This window comes from Myotis daubentonii, chromosome 15 (assembly GCF_963259705.1).
Source record: "Myotis daubentonii chromosome 15, mMyoDau2.1, whole genome shotgun sequence".
In the NCBI taxonomy this organism is placed as follows: Eukaryota; Metazoa; Chordata; class Mammalia; order Chiroptera; family Vespertilionidae; genus Myotis; species Myotis daubentonii.
In genome coordinates this window covers 21,347,763-21,373,426 of record NC_081854.1, presented here as the reverse complement: position 1 = coordinate 21,373,426, position 25,664 = coordinate 21,347,763, and the positions used below count along the sequence as shown (strand labels likewise).

At 55.5% G+C, this 25,664-nt stretch overlaps 1 protein-coding gene and 1 non-coding gene across 2 annotated transcripts; both read right to left on the bottom strand.

Moving 5' to 3' along the window:
- Nucleotides 1–6: 6 nt before the first annotated feature.
- CAPN12 (calpain 12) lies at nt 7–12,306 on the bottom strand. The gene is made up of 20 exons (XM_059666651.1): nt 12,070–12,306; nt 10,511–10,580; nt 10,226–10,344; nt 9,917–10,050; nt 9,038–9,206; nt 7,898–7,972; nt 7,732–7,817; nt 7,587–7,661; nt 6,867–7,030; nt 6,558–6,790; nt 6,131–6,142; nt 5,728–5,936; nt 5,485–5,527; nt 5,348–5,407; nt 4,866–4,923; nt 4,466–4,536; nt 4,308–4,370; nt 3,383–3,461; nt 700–816; nt 7–602 (listed from the first exon to the last, which is right to left on the bottom strand). Exons 1-20 carry the CDS (start codon nt 12,304–12,306, stop codon nt 103–105), a joined length of 2,574 nt encoding a protein of 857 aa, XP_059522634.1. The 3' UTR covers nt 7–102.
- Nucleotides 12,307–17,845: 5,539 nt separating this feature from the next.
- Nucleotides 17,846–17,952, bottom strand: LOC132217730 (U6 spliceosomal RNA). The gene has a single exon (XR_009448988.1). It is a non-coding gene; the product is annotated as a U6 spliceosomal RNA (small nuclear RNA).
- Between the last annotated feature and the right edge of the window lie 7,712 nt (nt 17,953–25,664).

Sequence of the window (25,664 nt, the reverse complement as noted above, 5' to 3'; positions counted from 1 at the left end):
GGGCAGGGCCTGGGGTGCCACAATCCCTGTTTCCATGAGTGTGTAAAATAACGCTATTGGGGTCCCAGTCAGGGCCAGGCACTATGCTCAGCACACAATCGACTAGCTCACGTAGCCTGCCCAAGAAGGCGCGTCATCACCCCTGTTCACAGGCGAGGAGAGCAAAGCACAGAAGGGCAGTGACCTGCCCAGCGTCACCCGGTGGTGAGTGTGTGGCAGACCAGCTCCCAAGGCCATGCTCGGAAGCACTGCCTGATGTCGGGGCATCAGCCCCCATGCCAGGCAGGGAGGTGGAGGGGCTGGGGGGCTGGTCTGGCTCAACCCCCTTGCTGTGGAATAAACCCTGGTCCAGGCTGACCGGGAAAGGCAGGGCTCCTGCAGCTCTCCTGCCTCCAGCCGCAGGCGCTCCCCTGCCAAGATCCTAGGAGAAGTGGGCCATCTCCGTCCACTGGGTGAGAGAAGACAGTGAGGGGGCTTGAGGCAGGGGTCTCTCAGGCCGCCTGCCTTAGCGGCCTGGTGCCACTCCCTCCAGCCCAGGCTCACCTGTTGGCGGGTCAGGCAGATGACTCCCTCGCCCCCATCCAAGTGCTGGCTACAGTGGCCTGTGCAGGGAGGGCCAGGTGAGTGCCCACCACCCCATCCCCCGGCTGTGGGAGACATGCTCCCTGTGCCCCAACGCATGCTAGGCATGGCACTCACAGAAGATGCAGGTAAGCTGGGCCACACAGGACACAAAGCGCTCCAAGTCCACACGCAGACGGCTGTCCCGGTAGCGGCTAGTAAGGGCCTGGGTCAGCTGGTTGTTGAGGTGGAAACCTAGGGGGAGGCTGCCTCTGAGCCTGGGCTGCCAGGAGCCCCACCTCAGTATGGCACCCACCCTGACTCAGGGAGCTCTGCCTCAACCCAGCTGTGTTGCTATGGGCCTCAGTTTCCGCATCTGTCGAAGGGGAACTATGACAGCCCTGACCCCATAAGGTTGTGTGAAGATGTTCAGTGCAGAGCACTTAGGACTGTCTGGCACATGCCAACTGTGTCAGTGTTAAACGCAGAATGTCTGCTAGTGGGCCCTGGAGAATTTTTCTGTGTAGCAAAGCATTCTTGTCAGTTCCATATGGGGTCAGTTTCTTTATACTCCACATCAGGGGTGATTTCTGAAGTTTAAAAAGCATCTCTGATGAGGAACCTACACAGGCTTCTAAAAGCTGCAAACACTGGTTCTCCCAGGTCACAGATAACGCTCTGGGACTCAAGGTTGCAGGGTGACCCCTCCATGTGCCGCAGGTCCAGATAAACAGTTCGAGGATAATTATCAAGTGCCTTTGCGATCTGTGCCTTGTCTGGGTGCCATGGAAAGTCTTGGGGGAAAGAAGAGGCTGCCCCCTCATCCTGGTGGTGTGACCTCTGGCCTTCATCTGCCCTCGGGGTGGGGTAGAGCTGCTGTGCCCAGGGCCATGGGAAACCAGGCAGGCAGAGGAGGTGAAGGGGCCGAGAGCCCTTCAGCAGCCCTCTGGAATTCCTGCTGTCGGCTTCCTCTGACCACGTTTGTGGGCTCTGTATTCTGTGCTGCCTGATGTGGGGTCCTGCCCAGGGCCGCGTGGTCCTTGTGAAGTCCCTCACCCAGTTTACCCAAGGTTCACTCCTAGTGACCATGACCTGGTTACCCCTCCCAGGGCCCCACTGTACCAAGCACATGATGCCCTCACCGACCAAACCTCACTCCCACTCTCCTCCCCCCTCACTTGGACCTTGGCCTCTTGCCTCCTTTGTACATGCTGTTCCCTGTGCCCAGAGCACCTCTTTCCCTCTTGGCCCAAGGCGTTCCTCCTCATCTCACACGTCAGAAAACCCCCACAGATAACCCCAGCACGCAGCACCGAGCACCTCTGGGCTCCCACAGTTCCCTGGGCCTCCCCCACCCCCACCCTGACCACTCTGGGCTGTCACTGTCACTGGTAGCTGCTGCCTCTGGACTGGAAGCCGTGGGGGGTCAGCGTGACTCTGGTCACCCTGAGGCCCAACATCAGCCTGCCCAGGGCCGTGAGCAGAGCAGGTGTTCAAGGACTCTATGGAGCCAAGAATGTGACTGAATTGGAACAGGGCTGTTTCTCCTGCTAATCCCCCATCCTGACACCCTACCTGTTCCTGGGTCTCAGAGCCTGCTTCCTGCTGGTCCCCTCCCTGGCTTTCCCTTCTCTAGATGCTGCCGTCACTCCAGCCCCTGCACCCTGACCTGGACTTGCCTCTCCCTTTTCCCTCTTATACATAATTTAAAATGTTTTAAAGAGCCAAAGTCCTCACGATGCCCCGTGGGCTCCCCCCCCCCCCCCCCCCCCCCCGCCCAATGCCCAATCTTTACTCTGACCACCACTCCCCTCCCCACTTGGCTTCAGGCCCCTGTGTTATCTCCAAGGGGGCCCCTCCTCCACACCAGTCCCTCGGGGCACAGGGTCACACCTCGGCCTTTGCACTCACTGTTCCCTCTGTCAGGAACACTTGCCCCAGTGTCCCCAAAGCTCACTCCCTTCAGGTCTCTGCTCAAACCTCAGCAAGGCCTTCCCTGACCACCCTGTCTCACCCCACCCATCCCTGCATGCCCTGGCACTCGGCCCTGCTTTCTTTTGCCCTAGCACTTACCACCATCTGACCTAGGAGTTCTATTTACTTTTGTACCATAGAACCTCAAGGGCACTTGATCGGTTTTCTTCCGCCTAGTACACCAGGCACATACCAGGTGCTCAGTGATACTAAGTACAAGCTTGCACCTTCTTGTTCTCTCGCCATTGCTTCTGTCTGTCTGGGACTTTGTTTCCCCCTGTCCCTGTCTCCCCATCCTCTCTCTGATTCCATCCCTCCCCCTCTGTCTTGGGCTCCTTTCCTTGCACATCCCTGGATCTTTGATCTCCCGATGTCTTACCCTTCACTTGGCTGAGGGGTGGGTGGGGGTCTAGGAGTTCCTGTCTGATTTCCCTCCCCGCCCCTCCACACACGGGGGAATGTTGAACTCTTGCAGCCACTCTGTGTTGGAGCCACTTTACAGGCGGCAATGGGGGCTCCAGGGGATGGACTCACATGCCTAGGGAAGGGCCCCAAGGAGTTGTCAGTCGTTAGGATTCCAACCCAAGCTCATGGGAACACAGGACGTTCTGCCACGGTGCCCTGGGGACCAGGGCCTCTCAGACACCAGCTCCCATGCCCTCCCTGGCCCATCACCTCTCACACCTTCCTTTCCCCACACAGGATTCTCCCTGTGGCCTCAGTCCCCGCCAAGAGCTGGCAACAAGCTGCGAGGTCGACTTTGTGGGTGTTGGCAGCTGGGTGAGCTGCTAGGACTTGAAGAGGACGGGGCAGGAGGGGGAGCCAATCCCAAGGCCTCTGTCCATACCTGCAGCGTTCAGCGCCAGCCTCAGCTCATGGGAGTTCATGGTGCCAGAGGCGTCCTGGTCGAACTTGTCGAATATGGTCTGGGTGGGGAGGAACAGGTCAGGCCCCCGCCAGGCCCCTGAGCTGCCTGAAAGGGTGTCTCAGGGGCCCGACAGGCTGCGTGCCCACCCCATCTCTTCCTGGCTTCGTGGCGTGGGGAAGCAGATTTACACTCTGGATCCATGTTTCCCAGTTTGTAAAATGGGATCAGTAATGAGAGCTGTAATGAGGTGGTTTGTGAGGACACGCTAAGATTACCCACGGGGGGGGCCTACTGAGGGCACAACAAATGGTGGCTTATCACCATTATTAGTACAGAGAAGCCTTAGATCATTTTCTTCTCACATGGGTTTTGGGGGTGGAGGGAGGATCACCACCTCCCATTGCTAGACAAGCAAAGTTGCTCCAAGGGGAGGTACTGGCCTGTGATCACACAGCCAGACAGGGGCTGAGCTGGGAGCTAAAATGCCAACCCAGACCAGAGCCAGTGTTTTCTTGATGCCCTAGAGCAGGGATGGAGAATGTCCGGCCCGCAGGCCGTAGAAGGCCCTTGAAATCATTTGTTCTGGCCCTGCCAAGGCATTAGGGGTGAGTTAAATGTTTGTCTAAATATAGCAGGCTAGTTTTTAAGGCAATAATTTGATATGGCCCATGAATGATGTTATAAATGCCCAATGGCCCTTGGCAGAAAATAAGTTTCCCACCCCCACTCTGCATGGACCACAGAGGGTGATGGAGCAGGGACATCCTAGCCAGATCCCTCCAAGATGGCGTGGTGTGGCCCAGTCCCCCGACTCCCCTGGGGCCCTGCTAGCCCACAGAGCATCTGCGTCCCTATCAGTAAAGTCTTCTCCGTCCAGGAGATGGTTCCACCCAAGTCACCTTACCTGCCACTCCCGGAGGTGGCCCCAGAGCTGCTGGAAGTCGTGCAGGGCCAGGCTTCTGCCATGCTGGAGAGGGACATCTGGTTAAGTCAGTGTCCCCAGAAGGGGAGCGGAGGCCCCAACATCACCATCCTCCCTACCAGGCACAGCTCCCTACCTACCCCGAAGCACTGCAGCAGCTGCTCACAGGTCCTGAGCCCGATCTCTCCGGTGGTCCAGCTGTGGGCCCTGGCTACAGGAACAAACAAACCCAAGCTCCCGTGGCTGGCCGTCATTGTGAGTGCGGGGATTACTGCACCCCCATGTTATAGACGCTGAGGCACACAAAGGACTGCTGGTACCTAACAGCCAGGATCTGAACCCAGGCGAGGGAGTTCTGAGTGCTAGTAGCAGCCACACTCCCTGCCTGTCCCTCAGGGGAGGGGGGCTTATGAGTCGCTGGGCCTTGGCACCGGTCCTGCCGCAAGGCCCACGTGTGAGGCTTCCTGTGGCCTGGCTCCCAGCAGCATCACGGGTTCCCACACATCGGGGCCTGTGATGACCACTCTGGTCCCAACTCACCAGGCTCCAGGGCAATGCTTAATAAGGTCTGGAGCTGAGGGGCACTGAGTTCTTCCTCCTGGTCAAAGAGAGCCGGTGATGAGGCCATTCACTCAGGCAGCCGTTCAATAAGGGGCTCTGGGCCCAGCCAAGCAACATGCTGGGCGGTGCTGGGGACAGGCAAAGGCAGCCCAGGCCCGCCCTCTCCAGAGCTCACAGCCTAGGGGGGTGGTCAGGGCTGCAGTGGGGAAGCCCCGGGCTGCGGAAACCCATAGCGGGCATGCGGCTGACCAGCCTGGGAGGGTCAGCGAAGGGCACGTTGGAAAGACCGGGAAGCGGGGCACAAAGGATGAGAATTCCCAGGCTGAGCAAAGGCCCTGAGGCAGGGAGGAGCTGTGAGCATTTTGCGAGATTTAAGAGGGGGAAATGGAAAGGAAAATTAGACAGTCAGGGTGGAGGAGCAGTTCCAGGGGAGGGCGGGACCCCCGCAGCCCACTCCTCACCTCTCCTGCCAGCTCCTGAAACAGCAGCTTCAACCCCAGGTCCAGGGGAATGTTGGGGGCCTGCGTGCGGGGGGGGGGGGGGGGGAGTTTAGCTGCAGCCAAGAGGGCCCCCACCCCGACCCCGGGCAGCCCCTCACCCTGAGAGCGTGCAGGTCAGCGCTGATCACGTCGTCTATCTCCCTGCGAATTACAGACGGAAATGGGGGAGCGGCAGCTCACTCCGCGCCTGGGGCTGGGGCCGATGGGGTCTCAGCCGAGGATCGGGTGGGGTCCAGGCAGGATCCTGGGCCCTGGGCTGGTCCCCCCGGGCCCCGGGGCCCCGGATCCCGGAGGTGGGTCCCCCCGCCCCCGGCGGCGGGCTGGGTGGGGGCCCGGCTCACACGGCGGTGTGGCGGCGCTCCGAGAAGACCCGCAGCGTGAAGTCGGCCTCCTCGCCCGCGCGGGTGGCGCTGGGCACCACCAGGTAGTGGCCGGGGAACAGGCGGCAGCGGCGGCTCACGTCGCGGCGGGCGCAGAAGGGCGAGCGGTCGGCGCACAGCAGGCCCCGCAGCAGCGCGCGGCTGTGCGGCGAGTCCCAGAGGCCCAGCAGCTGCGGGCGGGGACGGCGTGACCCGGACGCCCGTGCACCCCGCCCAGCCGCGCGTCCCCCGCAGCCCTCCGAGCGCCCGTGAGACCCGCCCGCCCCGCATCACGCCACGGTGCCCCTGGCCTTCCCTGCAGGCTGCCCGAGGCCCTGGGGCCAGTTCAGCGGGAGCCTGGGGTGGGGCCGCATCGGAGACTCACCTCCTCTGGGATCTGTAAGAAGTAAGAGCGGGAGTCAGGGCGGGCGGGGAGGACGCCCAGCGCTCCCTCCCTGCCTCCGTCATACCCCTCCCTCGTTCCTTCCCGTTCTGCCCTCAGCCCCTGGCCCTCAGCCCCTGGCCCAGCCTCTCTCTGCCGCCTCCTGGGTCCCTCCCTCTCATCTGTCCTCTTTGCTCCTTGTCACCTCCCCATCCTCAGCCGCCCCCCTTCTCTGACTCCCTCCTGACCCAGACTCAGTGCCCTCCCTAGCCCCTCAGTCTCCCCCTGCCCCGCCCCGCCCCTGCCTAGCAGGCTGAGCCCAAGCTCGGTCTCGGGTCTCGTGTGTCCCTCTGCTCCCACCCTCGGCCTCCAGCCCCTCTGGCCTTCCCGGACACCCCTCAGCCCGCCTCTCTTCAGCCCAGAGGCCCACCTGGAACACGTGGAAGCCCACCGTGAGGTAAGTGAGGCCCCGGGCCCGCAGGCACCGCCGGTTGCGCTGGATGAGTGACAGGAGGACAGTGCACTTGGGGACGCGGCCCCCGCGAGCAGGGCCCCGAGCCCCTGCGGCCCCCCAGCCCCCCCAGGGCCCCTCCTCGTCCTCCTCGTCCTCCTCATCAGGCTCCAGCAGCGTCAGCCGGAACTGGGGGTTGGTCCAGAAGGTCTCTAGTGGGGGAGGAAGAAATGGAGTTGCCCGCTGCGGCAGCCCCCTGGCTTGCCTCTCAGCCCCCTCGGGCCTCACCGGCAGCGGGCTGGCTCCCGCCGGAGTTGAAGCCTCGCACCCAGCGGCCCTGGAAGACGTGGGTGTGCCAGCCGCCTCCCGCCGGGCTGGGGCCCAGCACCTCCGGGCTCAGCGAGCAGATCTGGACGGTGTTGAAGTGGCGGAGGAAGTCCTGCAGCTCCATCCTGGAAAGCGCCCCGGTCACACCTGCCCAGCCCCAGGCCCCACCGCCCCCAGACTCCTCAAGTATTGCCAAGTACCTTGCAGACGACCAACCAGCATGTTCCAGAATGACCCCCAAATCCCTGAGCCCTCCAGCTCCCCCAGACTTCTCTGAGTCCTCAGAAATGCCCCACAAATAGCCAAGATCACCAACTCCCCTCAAAGATTGTCCAATTGTTCTCAGCCCACAGATATCAAGACCCTCAGCCTCTCAATTACCAACAGACGTCCTTCAGCCCCTCAGTGTTGCCAAATCTCAAGAAAGGCCCAGGCGTCGCCAAGACCCCTCAGTTGCTCTGAATATTCTCCCTCCCCCGCAACCTCCCAGAGGTTACTGTGCCTCCCAGGCTCCCTAATGTTACTACTAATCGTCCTCACTCCCCAGCTTGAAGCTCGTCCCCAAATCACCACTCACATGGACAGTTTCTCCCTTTATGACCCCTCCCCGTGAACCTCTGCCAGGACCCTTCAAGCAGGACAGGCCCCTCCCTGCGCCCTGCCAGGGCCTCTCCTACTCACCAAAACTCACCATCCTCCTTCCTCACCAGCAGGGCATCTCGCCACTCCGGGGGCAGCACGTCCCAGCGTGGGCAGCTGGGGAGACCAGGGTGTGAGGGATGGGCAGGTGGGGCCAAGCCCTCCCACCACCCCAGATCCATCCCACCTGTCGCTCCAGGGCCCGGTCCACTCCACACGGCCCCATGGGTTCCGTAGCCGCAGCAGCCGCACCTTGGTGAAGCCCAGTGACATCTGAGGGCAACAGCGTCACTGGCTGACCGGCCTGTGGGTGCCTGGACACCCTCTGCCAGCCCACCCATGGGGTTGCTCACCTTGTGCGTGCCCGTGACTGAATATGCATGTCCCTTCACCAGCCCATCTTCTGTACGGTACTCGCCCTGATTACTCTGGGCAGAGGATAGGACGGTGAGGCCACATTGAGGGTCAGGACCCTCCCTCTCCTCTGTGCCTTCTCTGCTCCTTGTCCCATCAGAGGGTCTCGGGTATGTGGCTGGGACTTGGGGCTGCAGCCGGGGCTGGGGAGTGCTCCTCTCAGAGCACCCAGCTGAGTGACACAGCGCTCCGAGGGGAGGCAGGAGTTAGTGAGTGAAGGGGAGCGAGGAAGCAGAGAGAGGGAGACGGAGACAAGAGACAACACAGATGGAAGGAGGAGAGAGACAGCGGCTTAGAGACAAAGAAAGATAAAGAATAGACAGGGAGACAGAAGGAGGCAGAGAAACATAAGACAGAGCAAGTGGGCAACTGAGAACAGGGTTAAGTAAATGGATGAGTGAATGAGTTAGACCAGTGATGGCGAACCTATGACACGCGTGTCAGAGGTGACACATGAACTCATTTTTTTGGTTGATTTTTCTTTGTTAAATGGCATTTAAATATATAAAATAAATATCAAAAATACAAGTCTTTGTTTTACTATGGTTGCAAATATCAAAAAATTTCTATATGTGACACAGCACCAGAGTTAAGTTAGGGTTTTTCAAAATGCTGACACGCCGAGCTCAAAAGGTTCGCCATCACTGAGTTAGACTGACTCAGTGAATGAATGAGCATGTAATTGGGTCACAGATAAACATATGACCCAAGCTGAGCCCATGAATATCTATCTTGGACTTCTGCTGAGATTCTCAGAAGAGGTACTTTTCCTTCTCAACTCTGGGGTGGTGGGAGGTAACTGTGGGAGCTTCTTTTGGGCCCATGAAGAGAAAGCCTGGCTGAGAGTGAAGCTAACCCAGAAATAGAACCAGGAATAGAAAGCACATTCACAAAATCTGCTAAGCACCTGGGTCCAGCTGTGCCTGAAGCTCATTCGTTATGAGAGCAAATAAATATCCTTTCAACTTGCCCGTGTTTGATTTGTGAAAGAGCATAAGCCACCAGTGAAAGAGAGGAGGGCATGGAATGCCCCCCCCCCACTGGTCCTGGTGGGGTCTCCATGGGAGTCTGACTCTCACCAGGGCAGTGGCACCCACGAGGGACTCCTTGGCCAGGGCGTGGCGCAGGGCCGAGAAGAGGCCTGGGGTGTCTTGTCTCAGGTAGAGCACCTCGCCCACGCCACCTGTGAAGTCCACGAAAGCCTCATTCATGTGGCCGCCTCGCATCACCTCATAGGAGCCGTGGAGCCTGTGGGAGCAGGTCTGGCATGGGGGTGCCTGAGGCATGTGCGAGCATCTCGGGATGTGGGCACTCTGTCCCAGGGTGTGGGGTCCCAGGGGCTATTCCAAAAATTTGCAGACTCTTGAGGTGGGGACTGTGACACACCTAGAAGCCTTGGTGCTTGGGCCACCAGGACTGAGTGATTTGGGGGTGTCAGGAGAGCGCAGGCAGAATTCTGGGCACCCTGGGGGCTGTTTGAAACCTGGGGTCTCTGGGAGGTTGATGTCTCCCTTTGGGGTAATCCCCACGGGGCTTGTCAGGGATTTCAGATCCACAGGATGGGGAAAAGCAAAGATTTGAGGTCCCAGGTCTTCCACCTGGCTGAGAGTGGGGAGTGCTTTGGGTTTCTCAGTGGATCAGGAGAGACTGTCTGAGATTACAGGTCTCCCAAGGGACCTGTACGGATTCTGGTGTTGGTGGGTCTCTAAGAATGTCCTGTGTGACCTGTTGGTGGAGGAAGGAGTTTGCTGTTTGGAGGGCTTCAGTGGGTGGTATGCATTAGGGTCTTGTCCCTTCATTAGGGACGAGCTTCATTAGGGGGCTGTGACTTGGTCTGGAACCCTTAGCAAGGCATCTAGAAGATCCCAGAAGTGGAGGGGCTCTGGGGGCTGTCATGAGGCCGGGGTCTGCTGGCTGGGACGCAGGGTTGCAGCCGGGGCGGGAGGGGGGGTCCTTACTTAGCATAGGCCTTTTCCAGAAGCGGGGCCCAGAACTCATTCCGCTGTTCTGAGCGCACAAACATCAGCTTCCCCTCACGCACCGGCAGCCTGTCATCCACCACGACGTCCACCCAGCAGCCGAACTGCCAGAGCTGGTGGGGAAGGGACAGGGCCTGGCTCAGCTTCCAACCCCCACCCGTCTGGGCCCAGCTCTGACCCCTGGCCTTGCTGTACCTGTCCAAAATTCCAGCCCCAAAGAAACAACGTCAACTTTGAAACCATGTCACCTGGGGAAACTGAGGCACGAGCAGAGGAACCGAGCTTTACCTGGAAGTGGAAGACGCCGGCATAGTTGTCTCGGAAACCCTGTTCAGGGGGCACCACTCGGTGCAAGAGTCGGGGGTGCAGCGTGAGGGAGGCGGCCGCCGCAAGAAACCAACAGTTACCTTGGAGGAGAGAAGGCTAAGGCCCAGGGAGAGGAGAGGCTGAGGGGGAGCTGAGGGAGGGGAGGGGAGGTGGGAGGGTGGGGAGGGGGAGACCGAGGGCAGAGGTGTCAGGGTCGCAACTGCAACTTGCAGGATCTGGGGACTTAGGTGGGCTCAGTGGTCTCACCCAGTCTCCCCTGACACACGTCGGTCCGGCTCATGTCCTCGCAGATGAACTGGGGCTCGGCACAAAACTCCTGGGGGATGGGGATTCCAGGCCTCAGCCAGGGCAGGGCGGGAAGGAGCAGCTAGGAGGCCGGGCACCTGGGGCCCCTCCTGCCTCCTTGCTCCAGAGTAATGAGCGTCTCCAACCCCGGGAGAGGCTTGTAAAGCCTGCGGGCGGCGGGAGGCTTCTCTGGCCTTCCTGGCCCCAGGTGGTTGAGCCTGCTCTGAGCTGGTCCCACAGTGATCCTTCCGCCCTCAGACCCAGGGGTCCAGGCCCCAGCCCTCCTCCCTCAGACCCAGGAGTCCAGGCCCCAGCCCTCCTCCCTCAGACCCAGGGGTCCAGGCCCCAGCCCTCCTCCCTCAGACCCAGGAGTCCAGGCCCCAGACCTCCTCCCTCAGACCCAGGGGTCCAGGCCCCAGCCCTCCTCCCTCAGACCCAGGAGTCCAGGCCCCAGACCTCCTCCCTCAGACCCAGGAGTCCAGGCCCCAGACCTCCTCCCTCAGACCCAGGAGTCCAGGGCCCAGACCTCCTCCCTCAGTCCCAGGGGTCCAGGCCCCAGCCCTCCTCCCTCAGACCCAGGAGTCCAGGCCCCAGACCTCCTCCCTCAACCCAGGAGTCCAGGCCCCAGACCTCCTCCCTCAGACCCAGGAGTCCAGGCCCCAGCCCTCCTCCCTCAGACCCAGGAGTCCAGGCCCCAGACCTCCTCCCTCAGACCCAGGAGTCCAGGCCCCAGACCTCCTTCCTCAGACCCAGGAGTCCAGGGCCCAGACCTCCTCCCTCAGACCCAGGGGTCCAGGCCCCAGCCCTCCTCCCTCAGACCCAGGAGTCCAGGCCCCAGCCCTCCTCCCTCAGACCCAGGAGTCCAGGCCCCAGACCTCCTCCCTCAGACCCAGGGGTCCAGGCCCCAGACCTCCTCCCTCAGACCCAGGAGTCCAGGCCCCAGACCTCCTCCCTCAGACCCAGGGGTCCAGGCCCCAGCCCTCCTCCCTCAGACCCAGGAGTCCAGGCCCCCAGCCCTCCTCCCTCAGACCCAGGTGTCCAGGTCCCCAGCCCTCCTCCCTCAGACCCAGGGGTCCAGGCCCCAGCCCTCCTCCCTCAGACCCAGGAGTCCAGGCCCCAGACCTCCTCCCTCAGACCCAGGGGTCCAGGTCCCCAGCCCTCCTCCCTCAGACCCAGGAGTCCAGGCCCCCATCCCTCCTCCCTCAGACCCAGGGGTCCAGGCCCCAGCCCTCCTCCCTCAGACCCAGGAGTCCAGGCCCCAGCCCTCCTCCCTCAGACCCAGGAGTCCAGGCCCCCAGCCCCTCCTCCCTCAGACCCAGGCGTCCAGGTCCCCAGCCCTCCTCCCTCAGACCCAGGGGTCCAGGCCCCAGCCTTCCTCCCTCAGACCCAGGGGTCCAGGCCCCAGCCCTCCTCCCTCAGACCCAGGCGTCCAGGCCCCAGCCCTCCTCCCTCAGACCCAGGCGTCCAGGCCCCAGCCCTCCTCCCTCAGAGCCAGAACCCAGCCCCCAGCCACACTTTACATGGGGCCTCATCCATTGCACTCCTTTGGCCTTCTCTGAGTCCGGCCCCAGCTGGTCATATCCAAGGGAATCAGGGCCAGCGGGGAAGTAGGGATCACGGAACAGGATCCCCTCATCCAGGCAGGCCGCTTGGATTGCCTCATAGCTCTGGCCTCTAAAAAGCTTCGGGTCCTGGGCTCCAGGTCCTGCCTCCTCATCCACCAGCTGGATGGTGACCTTCCCACTGCCACACGCCATCTGGGCACTCTGGGCTCACAGGCTGGCCCCAGGCCCTTTAACCTCTTGAGTCACGGAGGTGGGGCTTCCCCGCCAACTGGGCCCCGATGGGGGTCTTTACGCAGTGAGAAGCCTTCCCTCATTAACACTAATTGATGGTTTGGGGTGCAGGGGAGCATGGACGCCTCTTCAGTGGTTTCCTTCCCAGGGCGTGGGGCCTTCAGTTGTGGCCAGGAGAGCAGCTTAATGGGCTTGGCCAGCAGCAGGAGAGGAGGGCAGAGCTGAGGGAGGACCGGCTGCCAAGGTGGGCGTTCCTAGAAGGAGGTCAGTGTGAGGGGTATGTTTCTGCAAGCTTGTCCCAGCGTGTCCCTCTGTGGGGCTGGGCGGGCAGTGTGTCTCCTGCTCCCCTCTCTCCATCTGACTTTTTCTCTCTGCCTGACATTATATCTCTTCCCCATCTCACTCTCTCTGTCCATCACTCTCATCTCCTTCTGACTTTTTTTGTTTGTCTTTGTATCTCTCTTGTCTCCATCCCTCTCTTTTTTTTAAACACTGATTTTCTTTCTTTTTTAATATATTTTTACTGACTTCAGAGAGGAAGGGAGAGAGAGAGGAACATCAATGATGAGAGAGAATCATTGTTTGGCTGCCTCCTGCACGCCCCCTACTAGGGATCAAGACACCTTTCCATTTTCACCAGCATGTGCCCTTGGCCAGAATCGAACCTGGGACCCTTCAGTCCGCAGGCTGACGCTCTATCCACTGAGCCAAACCAGCTGGGGCCATCCCTCTCTCTCTCTCTCTGTCTATTTCTCATTGTGCCTATCTTGTGCATGCCTCACTGTGCGTCTTCATCCTTCTCTCTCTCCTTGTAACGCCTCAATCATCCACAGCGGGACGCGAGCCGTCGGGACGCCCATCTCCTGCCTTCCCGACAAGGCAGGCCTCAGCTTGGCTGCCCCAGGCAGGGCTAACAGTGGAAGGCTGGCTGCTCTGGGTTGAGAGGGGGGCCCACCAGGGACCATGATACCCTGCAGAGCCCACAACGGCTCAAGGTCTCCTTTGGGGGAGCAGTATTTCCCCAAAAGGGTGCTGGGGCCATTGGAAATGGGCAAAAGGAAGTGAGCAAAATAGTTCTGAGAGACCAGGAATTCAGCAGTTTTTGTCCCAGCAAACCTTCTGCCTTCAGCACAGGTCTCCTGCCCTGCAGGACCCGGTCACCTCTGTGGCACCCAGATGCCCCTCACCTTTCCTTCCAAATGGACCAATAGACACTCTGAGTCCCTCCGCTGTAAGGCCACCAAAAGAGTTATAAAGCGGGCTTTCTTCCTGTAGACTTGTCAAGGCCACCCCCACCTATGTGAGGCAGGTGACAGTGGTAGAATCCAGACTCTGCCACTTGGGTAAGTCACTTAACCTCTCTGTGCCTCAGTTTCCTCGTCTCTATTATGGGGGTAATGATAGGACCTACCTTGGAAGATTGTTGTGAGAAGCAAATGGGTTAATATGCGGGACACATTCAGAGCTGTGCCTCAGTAAGCATCAAATGTGATGGGGACACATTCAGAGCTGTGCCTCAGTAAGCATCAAATGTGATGGGGACACATTCAGAGCTGTGCCTCAGTAAGCATCAGATGTGATGGGGACACATTCAGAGCAGTGCCTGACGCACGGTAGGTGCTCAGTAAGCATCGGATGTGATGACTGCGTACTGAGGTCCCATCCGTGGGTACCTATCACCTCTAGCCCCTGTTTCTGCCACTTCCACAGTCACTTGCTCCATCCCATTATCAGTTCACATTCCCACCCTAGGAGGTCACAGCCATCTCCCCTTTTATTTGCCCCAAAGTACCACTCGCAGTAGGAGGAAGTTTTTAATAAAACCTGTCTGACATCTTGCAGTCACCAGGAAAGAGCTCCTTGTCAAAACTGCCCGTCAGATCACAGGCCTTTGGCCCACGGCCTTCCTTCCGAGCGAGCCTCTCCTGCCTCGTCTGCAGCCACCCTGGCCTCTGCTCCTCCCAGCTGCCTGCTGGCTGCCAAGTTACAGGGCTCTGGTCACACCTCACAAACAAGGGTTCCTTTGATCCTCACTCCCCATTAGCACCCCTGACATGCAGGTGTGACAGTGGGAACTGTAAGGATTGTTTCTGTAAATGCGGACTCTGACTAATAAGCAGCTTGTAAGTAAACAGCACGTTTGTATCAGAATCCTAGGGACTAACTTCAGAAGATGCAGACTCGGACCTTCTGTTGTCCCAGTTCTGGGAGATTTGCTGACCTTCAAACATGGAGCCAGGATGACGTGGAGCCAGGATGACATGGAGCCAGGATGATGTGGAGCCAGGATGATGTGGAGCCAGGATGATGAGCACAGGATGACATGGAGCCAGGATGACGAGCACAAGATGACATGGAGCCAGGATGACATGGAGCCAGGATGATGTGGAGCCAGGATGATGAGCACAGGATGACATGGAGCCAGGATGATGTGGAGCCAGGATGACGTGGAGCCAGGATGACATGGAGCCAGGATGACATGGAGCCAGGATGATGTGGAGCCAGGATGACGTGGAGCCAGGATGACATGGAGCCAGGATGACATGGAGCCAGGATGATGTGGAGCCAGGATGATGAGCACAAGATGACATGGAGCCAGGATGACGAGCACAAGATGACATGGAGCCAGGATGACATGGAGCCAGGATGATGTGGAGCCAGGATGATGAGCACAAGATGACATGGAGCCAGGGTGATGAGCACAAGATGACATGGAGCCAGGATGACATGGAGCCAGGATGATGTGGAGCCAGGATGATGTGGAGCCAGGATGACGTGGAGCCAGGATGACATGGAGCCAGGATGACGAGCACAAGATGACATGGAGCCAGGATGACATGGAGCCAGGATGACGTGGAGCCAGGATGATGAGCACAGGATGACATGGAGCCAGGATGATGTGGAGCCAGGATGACGTGGAGCCAGGATGATGAGCACAGGATGACCTGGAGCCAGGATGATGTGGAGCCAGGATGATGTGGAGCCAGGATGATGAGCACAGGATGACGTGGAGCCAGGATGATGTGGAGCCAGGATGACGTGGAGCCAGGATGATGTGGAGCCAGGATGACGTGGAGCCAGGATGATGTGGAGCCAGGATGACGTGGAGCCAGGATGATGTGGAGCCAGGATGACGTGGAGCCAGGATGATGAGCACAGGATGACCTGGAGCCAGGATGATGTGGAGCCAGGATGATGTGGAGCCAGGATGACGTGGAGCCAGGATGATGAGCACAGGATGACCTGGAGCCAGGATGATGTGGAGCCAGGATGATGTGGAGCCAGGATGACATGGAGCCAGGATGATGAGCACAGGATGACATGGAGCCAGGATGATGTGGAGCCAGGATGATGTGGAGCCAGGATGACGTGGAGCCAGGATGATGAGCACAGGATGACGCGCACAGACATCACCCCGGGTGTGCAGGTCCTTATCGGAATGGATGCTCTGGCCTGCGCGTAGGGAACCTTCCAACCCTCCCCTTGGTCTCTTTGTTGTGCTTTCCCTCTCCCTTCCCATGAAACCTCTGCCTGCACTCAGACGGGGAGATGGGCTTTGTGACAAGAGTCCCCCATCTCCTCGGTGACTGACACTTGAATAAAACTTCTTTCCTTTTTCACTAGCACTTGGTTTGCAGGGTTGGCAGGCAGCAGAACCTGGCTCCGGTTACACTGTGTCCCACATACGCCTTCCCGGGCCAATGTGAGAAAAGGCGCTGATGCGTTGTACTGGGTGTCTGCTGCTCTGCGAGCCCAGCATCCCCTGCCTCTTTTTCTGGAATCACCCCTCACCCTCACCCCCATATGTTTTCAGCATCCACCTTATTCTCAAGCCATGCAGCTCTGGCAGGGCTGGCTTCTCACCACACTCCAGGGAGGGATGGCCGACCCAGACCAGCACTGGGAGCAGCGCAGTTCCTGCCACACCCCATTTGGGGCCTGGAGACGGGACTGAGCTTCTCTTTCCTGGGGCGGGATGTGAGTAGGGAGTGGCAGGGGAGACCCTGCCTGAGAAGGAGGACAGCGTGGGGCTGAGCAGAGCCAGGTGATGGGGAAAGAGACAAGATTCCCAGGAACAGAGCCCCTCAACAGGGAGGTGCTGGCAATCAGGCTTGTACATGAAAGGAGCCGATGGTGCCCTGGGACTGGGACGGCAGCTCCCTTGGTTAGAGCCCCGCAGGGGGTGGGATCCACTCTGGTCGGGCTCATACAAGCATGAACCAATGAACGCATAGAAGATGGAGCAACAAATCGATATTTTTCTCTCTAAAAATCAATAAATAAAGCCCTGGCTGGTGTGGCTCAGTGCTGAGAGCGGCGGCCCACGCACTAATCAGATTTGATTCCCCGTTGGGGAAGAGGACGTACCTGGGTTGCAGGACCAATCCCAGACCCAGTAGGGGCCATGCAGGAGGCAACCAATCGATGTGTCAATCTCACCTCTCTCTCTCTCTCTCTCTCTCTCTCTCTCTCTCTCTCTCTCTCTCTCTCTCTCTCTCTTTCTCCCTCCCTCCCTCCTCCCTTCCACTCTCTCTGAAAGAAAAATCTATGGAAAAAATATCCTCAGGTGAGGATTACTTTTTAAAAATCAATTAAAAAATATTAACAAATAAATTCTGCTCTTTTTCCCACTTTTTATTTTAGTTAACTTCATTTCATTTTTGCTCTATTTATTTTGTTTTCTCATTAGCAGCCAAAGAAGCCTTCCCAATTCACTGGCATGAGCTCTGCAGCCTGAGGGCCCCTGTGGGTCCGGTCTGAGGGAGCGCCTGGTACCAGTTTCCTCCGTTTCCATCCTCGTCGCTTTATCTCACCAGCACAGCGCAGATGTTTGGCTTTACCAAGTTAAGGCTGCACTTGAGCCACCTTGTGAGAGCAAAAACCTGAAAACAACTCAAATATCCATTGTCCGCCAAATGAGAAAATTCATACAATGAGAAGACAACACAGACGTGAACATTGGATGAACTACAGCTACATCTTGGGGGCAAATCTTAGAAACATAATGTTGAGTGAAAGAACAAGCCTCAGAAGAATACTGTTCTTTAAAAAGTACTTACTGCTCCCTCATCATCTCATACACCGAAAGGTTGCAGGTTCGCTCCCCAGTTGGGCCCGTAGGGGAGGCAACTGACTGAAGATTCACCTTCTCCCCCTTCCTCTCTAAAATCAATGAAAAATGGCCTGACTGGTGTAGCTCAGTGGTTGAGCATCAACCTATGGACCAGGAGGTCACAGTTCAATTCCTGGTCAGGGCACATGCCCGGTTCTGGGCTCCATACCCAGTAGAAAGCATGTAGGAGGCAGCTGATCAATGGTTCTCTCTCATCATTGATGTTTCTATCTCTCACTCCCTCTCCCTTTCTCTCTGAAATCAATAAAAATATATGTAAAAAGTAAAAAATGAAATCAATAACAAACATATCCTCAGGTGAGAATTAAAAATAAATAAATAAAAGTACTTATTGCTCCAAAAAAATTTATTATTATTATTTTTTATAAAAATATGGAACGCTTCACGAATTTGCATGTCATCCTTGCACAGGGGCCATGCTAATCTTCTTTGTATCGTTCCAATTTTAGTATATGTGCTGCCGAAGAGAGCACTCAAAAAATTTTTAAACATAAAATTAGACAAAATGGTGCAATGAACCCTCACATCCCCCTTTTCCAGCTTCAACGATAGTTAACTTAAGCAAATCTAGCTTTAATTATACCCCACCTCACCCCCATATCATTTTGAAGCAAAGCTCAGACATCATTTTAACTCCTCAGTAATTATTTCAATATATTTATCTAAAAATATGAAAACAAAGAAAACCATAACCTGAATACCAGTATCACACCAAAATAATTATTCATATACAATCATCTCTTAAAATCATTAGTCAGTTGGTATCCACATTTTCTTTTTTTTGTTAATCCTCACCCAAGGATATATTTTCCAATGACTTTTATAGATTGGAAGGGCAGGAGGAGGAAGAGGAGGAGGAAGAAAAGGAGGCGGAGGAGGAGGAGGAGGAGAAGAGAGAGAGAGAGTCTGATGTGAGACAGACACGTTGGTTGCCTCCTGCACATGCCCCAACCCGGGCTGGGCATCAAACACACAACAGAGGTATATGCTCCTGACTGGGAATCGAACCTGCAACCCTTTGGTCCAAGGGCTGACACTCTGACCATTAAGCCAAACTGATCAGTGCCATATCTTCAACTGTCTCATCCTACATAATAAAAGGCTAATATGTAAATAGACCGAACAGCAGAACAACCAGAACAACTGAACAATCGAACAACTGGTTGCTATGACATGCGCTGACCACCAGGAGGCATGTGCAGAAAATGGCGGGCGTTGGCCGCCGTGGGATGGTGGAGCAGGTGAGCAGGAGCACCAGACCAAGCAGGGCGCCGGTTGCTGTCATCAGAGTGAATCTCTGGTGGTTACTGAGAATTCTTTGCTCCCACATGCTGCGGTCCCACCTGGTGCTCACATCTGCAGCCGGCACCAGTCCCACTCGCACCCACTGCCAGCACTGGCCCCGCTCACACCCGCAGCAGGCACTGGAGCTGCCTGGCACCAGTCCCGATCACTCGGTGTCACCAGCGGGTGTGAGTGGAGGATGCTGGCCCTGATCCCCCGAGGGAGTCTCCACTTCCTTCTGCTCCTGAGAGGTGATCAGGGCAGCAGCTGCTGCTCGCACCCACTGACAGGGCTGGCCCTGCTCGCACCTGCTGCTGGTGCTGGCCCCTGCCGGGAGCCTGTCCATCCTTGCTGTTTCAAGGGACCTGGCATATATGGCATACGGTTCTTAATATGTTTGCTCACCTTCTTGGCGCTGTGTTTTAACCAAGGTCACCTCTCCGAGAAAGGTTGAATCCCCAGGTAGGGATTTTCCCCTGAAGTTAGGGAGGGAATAAAACCCCTCAACTAAGTGCCAGGCGGGTAATTAATCCCTTTAACTACGAACAATCATGCTTAGACTACATAATCTTTTCTCCCTAGAATGGAGATAAGAAACACCCTAACCTTTGTAATAGAGATTGATAGGATTGAATCAACTGGTATAAATACAGTTGTAACAAGACAGAAAAACTCAGAACTCAGAACTCAGGACTCAGAACTTAGAACAGAATCAAGAAGACAGAACCTACACGGAGCCTGGAGACAGAAGAACTTCGCTGGAGAGAGCATGCCGGAGGATCCTGGAGAGGGACTGGCCTCAGAGCCTAGAGACAGAGCCTAGCGGGAGAACATGGCAAGGGATCCTGGACTGAACCTGACTACAGAGATTGGCAGGAGAACCTGACTGGAACCTGGACACTGAACCTGACTGGAGAGCCTGGACAGAACCTGGCTGGAGAACCTAGCGAGGGAACATGGCTACAGAACCTCGCTGGAAATCCGAAGCAGAGCCTCTCTGGAGATCAAGACCAGAACTTGGCTGGAGATCCTGGCTAGGCTGCTGATCAACTGAACGCTGTCTCCGTGTCATTCCTTCTTCGCCGACTCCGTCCACACCTTTGGGGACCCCTGGACCTGCTGGGGTTGGACCCCGGCAGGCCCCAATTGCTGTGCGCTGTCAGCGGGTGCGAGCGGGGCTGGCATCATCAGCGCATGAGAGTGGCGGTGGCGGGAGTGGGGCTGCCAGCTGACAGGGGACTGGGGGCCATGGTGGGAGGGGCTGGGGAGGTGCGGAGAATAGGCCCCTGTGCCTACTGCAGCCTCTCAGCCCACAATTCCTTTCAATGCGCATGAATTCATGCACTGGGCCCCTACTCTATAATAATAAAAGTATAATATGCAAATTGACCTAACAACCGAACAGCAGAACGACTATCCAGATGACCTTCCAGATGACCATGTTATCACATGCACTGGTGCAAGGCCAGCCAAGGTGGGTGTGATGCAATTGGTCAGGGGGGCCTTGCCATCACCCCATGATCACCCCACAGAGGGAGGCCCAGGTCACCCCTCTGCAGGGCAACTGATGGGGGGGGCTCCATGATCAATTGCCCCAAAGAGGGTGGCCCAGGCCACCCTCTGCACAGTGATCAATCGCAGACCCCCAGCCAGGTGGGTGGGGCCTCCCGGCTGACAGCCACAGAGGGAGGCTCAGGCCACCAGCCAGCAATGCTGTGGCTGGTGTGCGAGGCCAGCCAGCGATTGCCCCGCAGAGGGAGGCCCAGGCCAGCCAAGGAATCACCCATGCCTGTCACCCACAGAGGGAGGCAACCGGTGGCAGTGGGAGGCAGGGGGGCAGCACGGCACAGATGGCAAGCAGTGGCAGCGGCGGGGGCAGGGCCAGCTGCCAGCAGCCAGGGGGAAGGGAAGCCCTGATAGGCCAGGCCTAGGGGCCATACCCAAGGGGTCTTGGATTGTGAGAGGGCGTAGGCCAGGCTGAGGGACACCTCCCCCCATGCATGAATTTTGTGCACCGGGCCTCTAGCAGATGCTATAAAATTGTTAGTAATTTATTTGAATCAAAGTCCAAATAATGTAGATTTCCTGCAATCCATTGACATATCTCTTAAATCTCTTTTAATCTGTAACAGCGATTTTCAACCAGTGTGCCATAAGAATTTTGTTAAACATGCAGTACCTGACTATTTAGTCAGGGGCACTGCCCTCTTTTCCCTTAGCTTGTCAAATAAAAAAATGACAACAGCCAACATAACAATAGCCATCCAATGTGAATGAATCAAAATTATATTATTTTTTTGTCAGATTGGCAAAAAATGTATTTTTGATGTGCAGCAGAATATCAGTAATTAGTTTATGTATGCCATGAGATGAAAAAGGTTGAAAATCACTATCAGGTTATTTTCTTTCAGCCTTCCCCCCCCCCCCCCCAATTTTTTGCTGAAGACCTGGATCATTTGTCCCAGAGTTTCCTAGTCTGGATCTGGCTGGTGATGCACCCTCTAGTGGCATGTAGCGTGTGCCTCTGTCTCCTGTCACCCTGTACATTGAGTATTAGCTCTAGATACTTCCTCTGTTGCAGGCTCAGTTTTTGGACAAGACGACATCCTAGGAGGTGCTTGGCTTTTCCACCTGGTCTGCATTTGAGGTGTTAGTCATAGGTGATCGCCACCTACACCCACTGAGTCAAGATGGGTGTGGTAAAATGGTGATGTTCTACTTCTAGTGTTTCATCTTCACATAGTGGCTGGATTCCTATCTAATAATAGACAAACATGGTAATTGACCATACCTTCGCTGGGCTAATCAGAGCAATATGCAAATTAACCACCAACAAAGATGGCGGCTAATTTGCATACTGAAGGCAGGGCTGGCCAGCTCAAGCCGCCATCCCGGCCCCCGTGTGTGGCCCAAGCCCCATGCCGCCTAAGCCCTGCCCCCAGCCGGGACCCCATGGCAATCCCAGAGCAGGAAAGTGCAGCCAGCAGGCAGCCCCCAGGTGGGCCTGCTCCTGGGTTGCCATGGCAACTCCAGAGCAGGAAAGTTCTGCACAGACAGCACCCAGCAGGGCCTGCCCCCAGGTCTCTGAGGTGATCCGGCGATCCGTGAGCAGGAAAATGCGGCCTGCAGGCAGCACCCCACCCTGGCCACAGCTCAAGGGAGAGAACAACACGCAGTGGAGGCCAGGAGCCTGAGAGATCAACACAGAGGGGTGCCTGCTCCAAGCCTCTACGGTGTGGCTGGGGGCAGGCCCCCAGCAGACACACACACACACACACACACACACACACACACACAGCGCCTGCTCTGAGCCTCCTATGCGGCTAGGGGCAGGTCCCCAGCAGGGACTCACACACACACACACACACACACACACACACACACACGGTAACTGCTCCGAGCCTATGTGGTGTGGCTGGAGGCAGGCCCCAGCAGATACATACAGACACACACACACACACACACACACACACACACACACACGGGAAGCCTGCTCCGAGCCTCTGCTGCCAGACTGTGGCCGTCAGTAGGACATCCACTGAGACCTCCCGGACTATGAGAGGAGCAGGCTGGGCTGAGGGAACCCCAACCCCTAGTGCACGAATTTCGTGCACCAGGCCTCTAGTGTTGTATAAAGGGACACTTCCCTTTATCCATCATTTAGTTGCCCTGAGGTATGGTGCATAAAAGGAAAAAGGTGACTTCCTTGATCCTTTCCCTTTATTTACCACTTGTCAGAGCAACACTTGTTTATTAAAAAAAAATATGTGTCAGAATTCCTTTTAAGAGTTTTTATTGCAACAAACTACCTGGTAGTGAGGTTGTGTGAGGAGAAAACCTACCTTCAATTCTTGGCAGCAACTGATATCTTCCAACAAGAACTGATACCTTGAAACTAAAGAGAAAATGAACAAATGGGACTACATCAAAATAAAAAGCTTTTGCACAGCAAAAGAAACCATCAACAAAACAACAAGAAAGCCCACTGTGTGGGAAAACATATTTGCCAATGTCATATCTGATAAGGGCCTAATCTCCAAAATTTATAGGGAACTCATACAACTTAACAAAAGGAAGATAAACAATCCAATCAAAAAATGGGCAAAGGACCTAAATAGACACCTTTCAAAAGAGGACATTCAGAAAGCCAAGAGACATATGAAAACATGCTCAAAGTCACTAATCATCTGAGAAATGCAAATCAAAACAACAATGAGGTACCATCTCACACCTGTCAGACTGGCTATCACCAACAAATCCACAAACGACAAGTGCTGAAGAGGATGTGGAGAAAAAGGAACACTCGTGCACTGCTGGTGGGAATGCAGACTGGTGCAGCCACTATGGAAGACAGTATGGAGTTTCCTCAAAAAACTGAAAATGGAACTCCCATTTGACCCTGTGATCCCACTTCTAGGAATATATCCCAAGAAACCAGAAACACCAATCAGAAAGGATATATGCACCCCTATGTTCATAGCAGCACAATTCACCATAGCTAAGATCTGGAAACAGCCTAAGTGCCCATCAGTAGATGAATGGATTAGAAAACTGTGGTACATCTACACGATGGAATACTATGCTGCTCTAAAAAGGAAGGAACTCTTACCATTTGCAACAGCATGGATGGAACTGGAGAGCATTATGCTAAGTGAAATAAGCCAGTCAATGAAGGAAAATTACCACATCATCTCACTCATTCATGGATAATAGAGACCATTATAAACTTTTGAACAATAATAGATACAGAGGCAGAGCTGCCTCAAACAGATTGTCAAACCGTAGCGGGAAGGCCGGGGAGGGTTGGGGGGCAGGAGGTAGGGGGGTAAGAGATCAACCAAAGGACTTGTATGCATGCATATAAGCATAACCAATGGACATAAGACACTGGGGGATAGGGGAGGCTAGGGGACTGTCTAGGGCGGGGGGGGGGGGAAATGGACACATATGTAATACCCTTTGTAATACTTTAAGCAATTAAAAAATAATAATAATTTAAAAAAAAAGAACTGATACCTGACAGACTAACCTGGCTTAAGCCTGGTGCGTTGGGAGGCCAGAGTGCTGGAGAACGAAGGCCCCGCAGCGGGAGTCAGAGCTGCGACCCGACCAGCCGACTGTAGAGACTGAGCAGTCCTTGGTGATGATTGATAGCAGGCAGGGACAACATGGGCTCGCAGCCTGCTCTGTAATTCTGACGGAGTCCCAGCAGGCTAGCCTTCTAGGCGCTCTGAACTCGCCTGTCATAAAAGGTGCCCTCGAGGTAAACTTGCCCACCTTCTTGAGGCCCATATTCAGGTAGCTGTTTCGCTGGCATCGGGGACCAGGATCCTTCTGCACTACTGACTGAATGCAGGACCATTTAGAGCTCAAGCCGTGGGCGCCACTAACAGGAAACACTGTTCAAACAAGGGTGGGAAGTGTCTACAATACTTTAGACAATATTGCTTGCTATCAATTTCACCAACAATACCCCATTTTTAACACACACTATGCTAATTATTAAGACACTTAATACACAAATGAAAACTCATTTCTAACACTCATCATGAAAATTAATGAAGCCTCTGCTGTTTCCCAGAGATAAGCAGTTGAACCCTTGCAGTAATTACCTACTTGTTGATCAGATGCTGGCTGACTATTCTGGAAGTGTGTATTCCAGCTCAGGTCAACCGGTGACCCCAGAGCGTGACTTAAATGACACATATTTATATCACTCGTGTATTAGGTTGAGTCCCTTAGAAACAGACTGAAACAAAGAGTTGCCTGCAGAGGGTTATTGGGGAATGGCCTCAGGCAATATCCCCACAAGGAAGTGAGGGGAACAGGACTGGACAGAGGAAAGCCCACAGGACCACTGGAGGGAAGGAAGCTTCAGATAATGCTCTCGGGAGCTCTGGGGCTGGGACAGCTGCTCACTAAGGCAGGGGCCAGGCCTCTGCATCCTGGAGCCCTGTGTCATGGGCATGGGCTATCCCCCGGGAGGAGCACAACGATGGATAAGGCAATTCTCTGAGGGACGCAGCTGTGAGTGGGAGCTGCCCAAAGCCCAGCATCTCCCAGCTCTGTCCACTGAGGGCCTGTCTGGGGGCCTTTTCTCTAAGCTTGTGATTATTTCAAAATCAGAACAAATATTACTAAAAATACGGAGCACTGATTATTAAAGAACTAGAGGCCCGGTGCACAAAATTCATGCACGGAGGTGGGGGGGGGGGTCCCTCAGCCCCACCTGCACCCTCTGCAATTCGGGACCCCTACACCTTTTTCTTATCTACCTAACCTTTTCACATTTAAAAAAATTAACTGAAATACCACCTACTCTAGGAAATCCTCTTTGAACAAATCTCTTTACAATCCATATTAAGTATTTTCATAGTATATCATTCTTTTTCTTTAACAGCAACTTAGGGTGGATGCAATGTGCTTCTCATTCTTGCATCTGAATTTTTTCTTCTTGCTCTTGTAATAGCGAAGCTTATCCAGTTTACATTTGCCCTTCAAGGGCTTATATTTGGTTCAGTTTCTAGTTGGCTCCCTGCTTTTTTTTTTTTTAAGCAATAAATTTGGGTTGTGATAGTAAGCCTCACTTGTAATCAAGCCTGTAGGTCCCCCTATCTGAATATTTCTATAATACCTATCACTCTAGCATACCAGAGATTGTGTTCATTTGTAGAAAATAACAATAAATGTCACCTGATCATTTGCTCTTCTAGTAATATTTTATAGCAAGATGTATTATTCTAGTAATTTAACTATTACAAAACTGAGGCGTGCAGAAATAAATCACATTGAACAATAAAGAATGACTCAAATATCAAAGCATAGTGCCCTTAGGGCCTCCCTTGTCCTGTGCCTCAGATATAGCACATTACACAGTTCACATGGAACTCAGTTTCCTTTA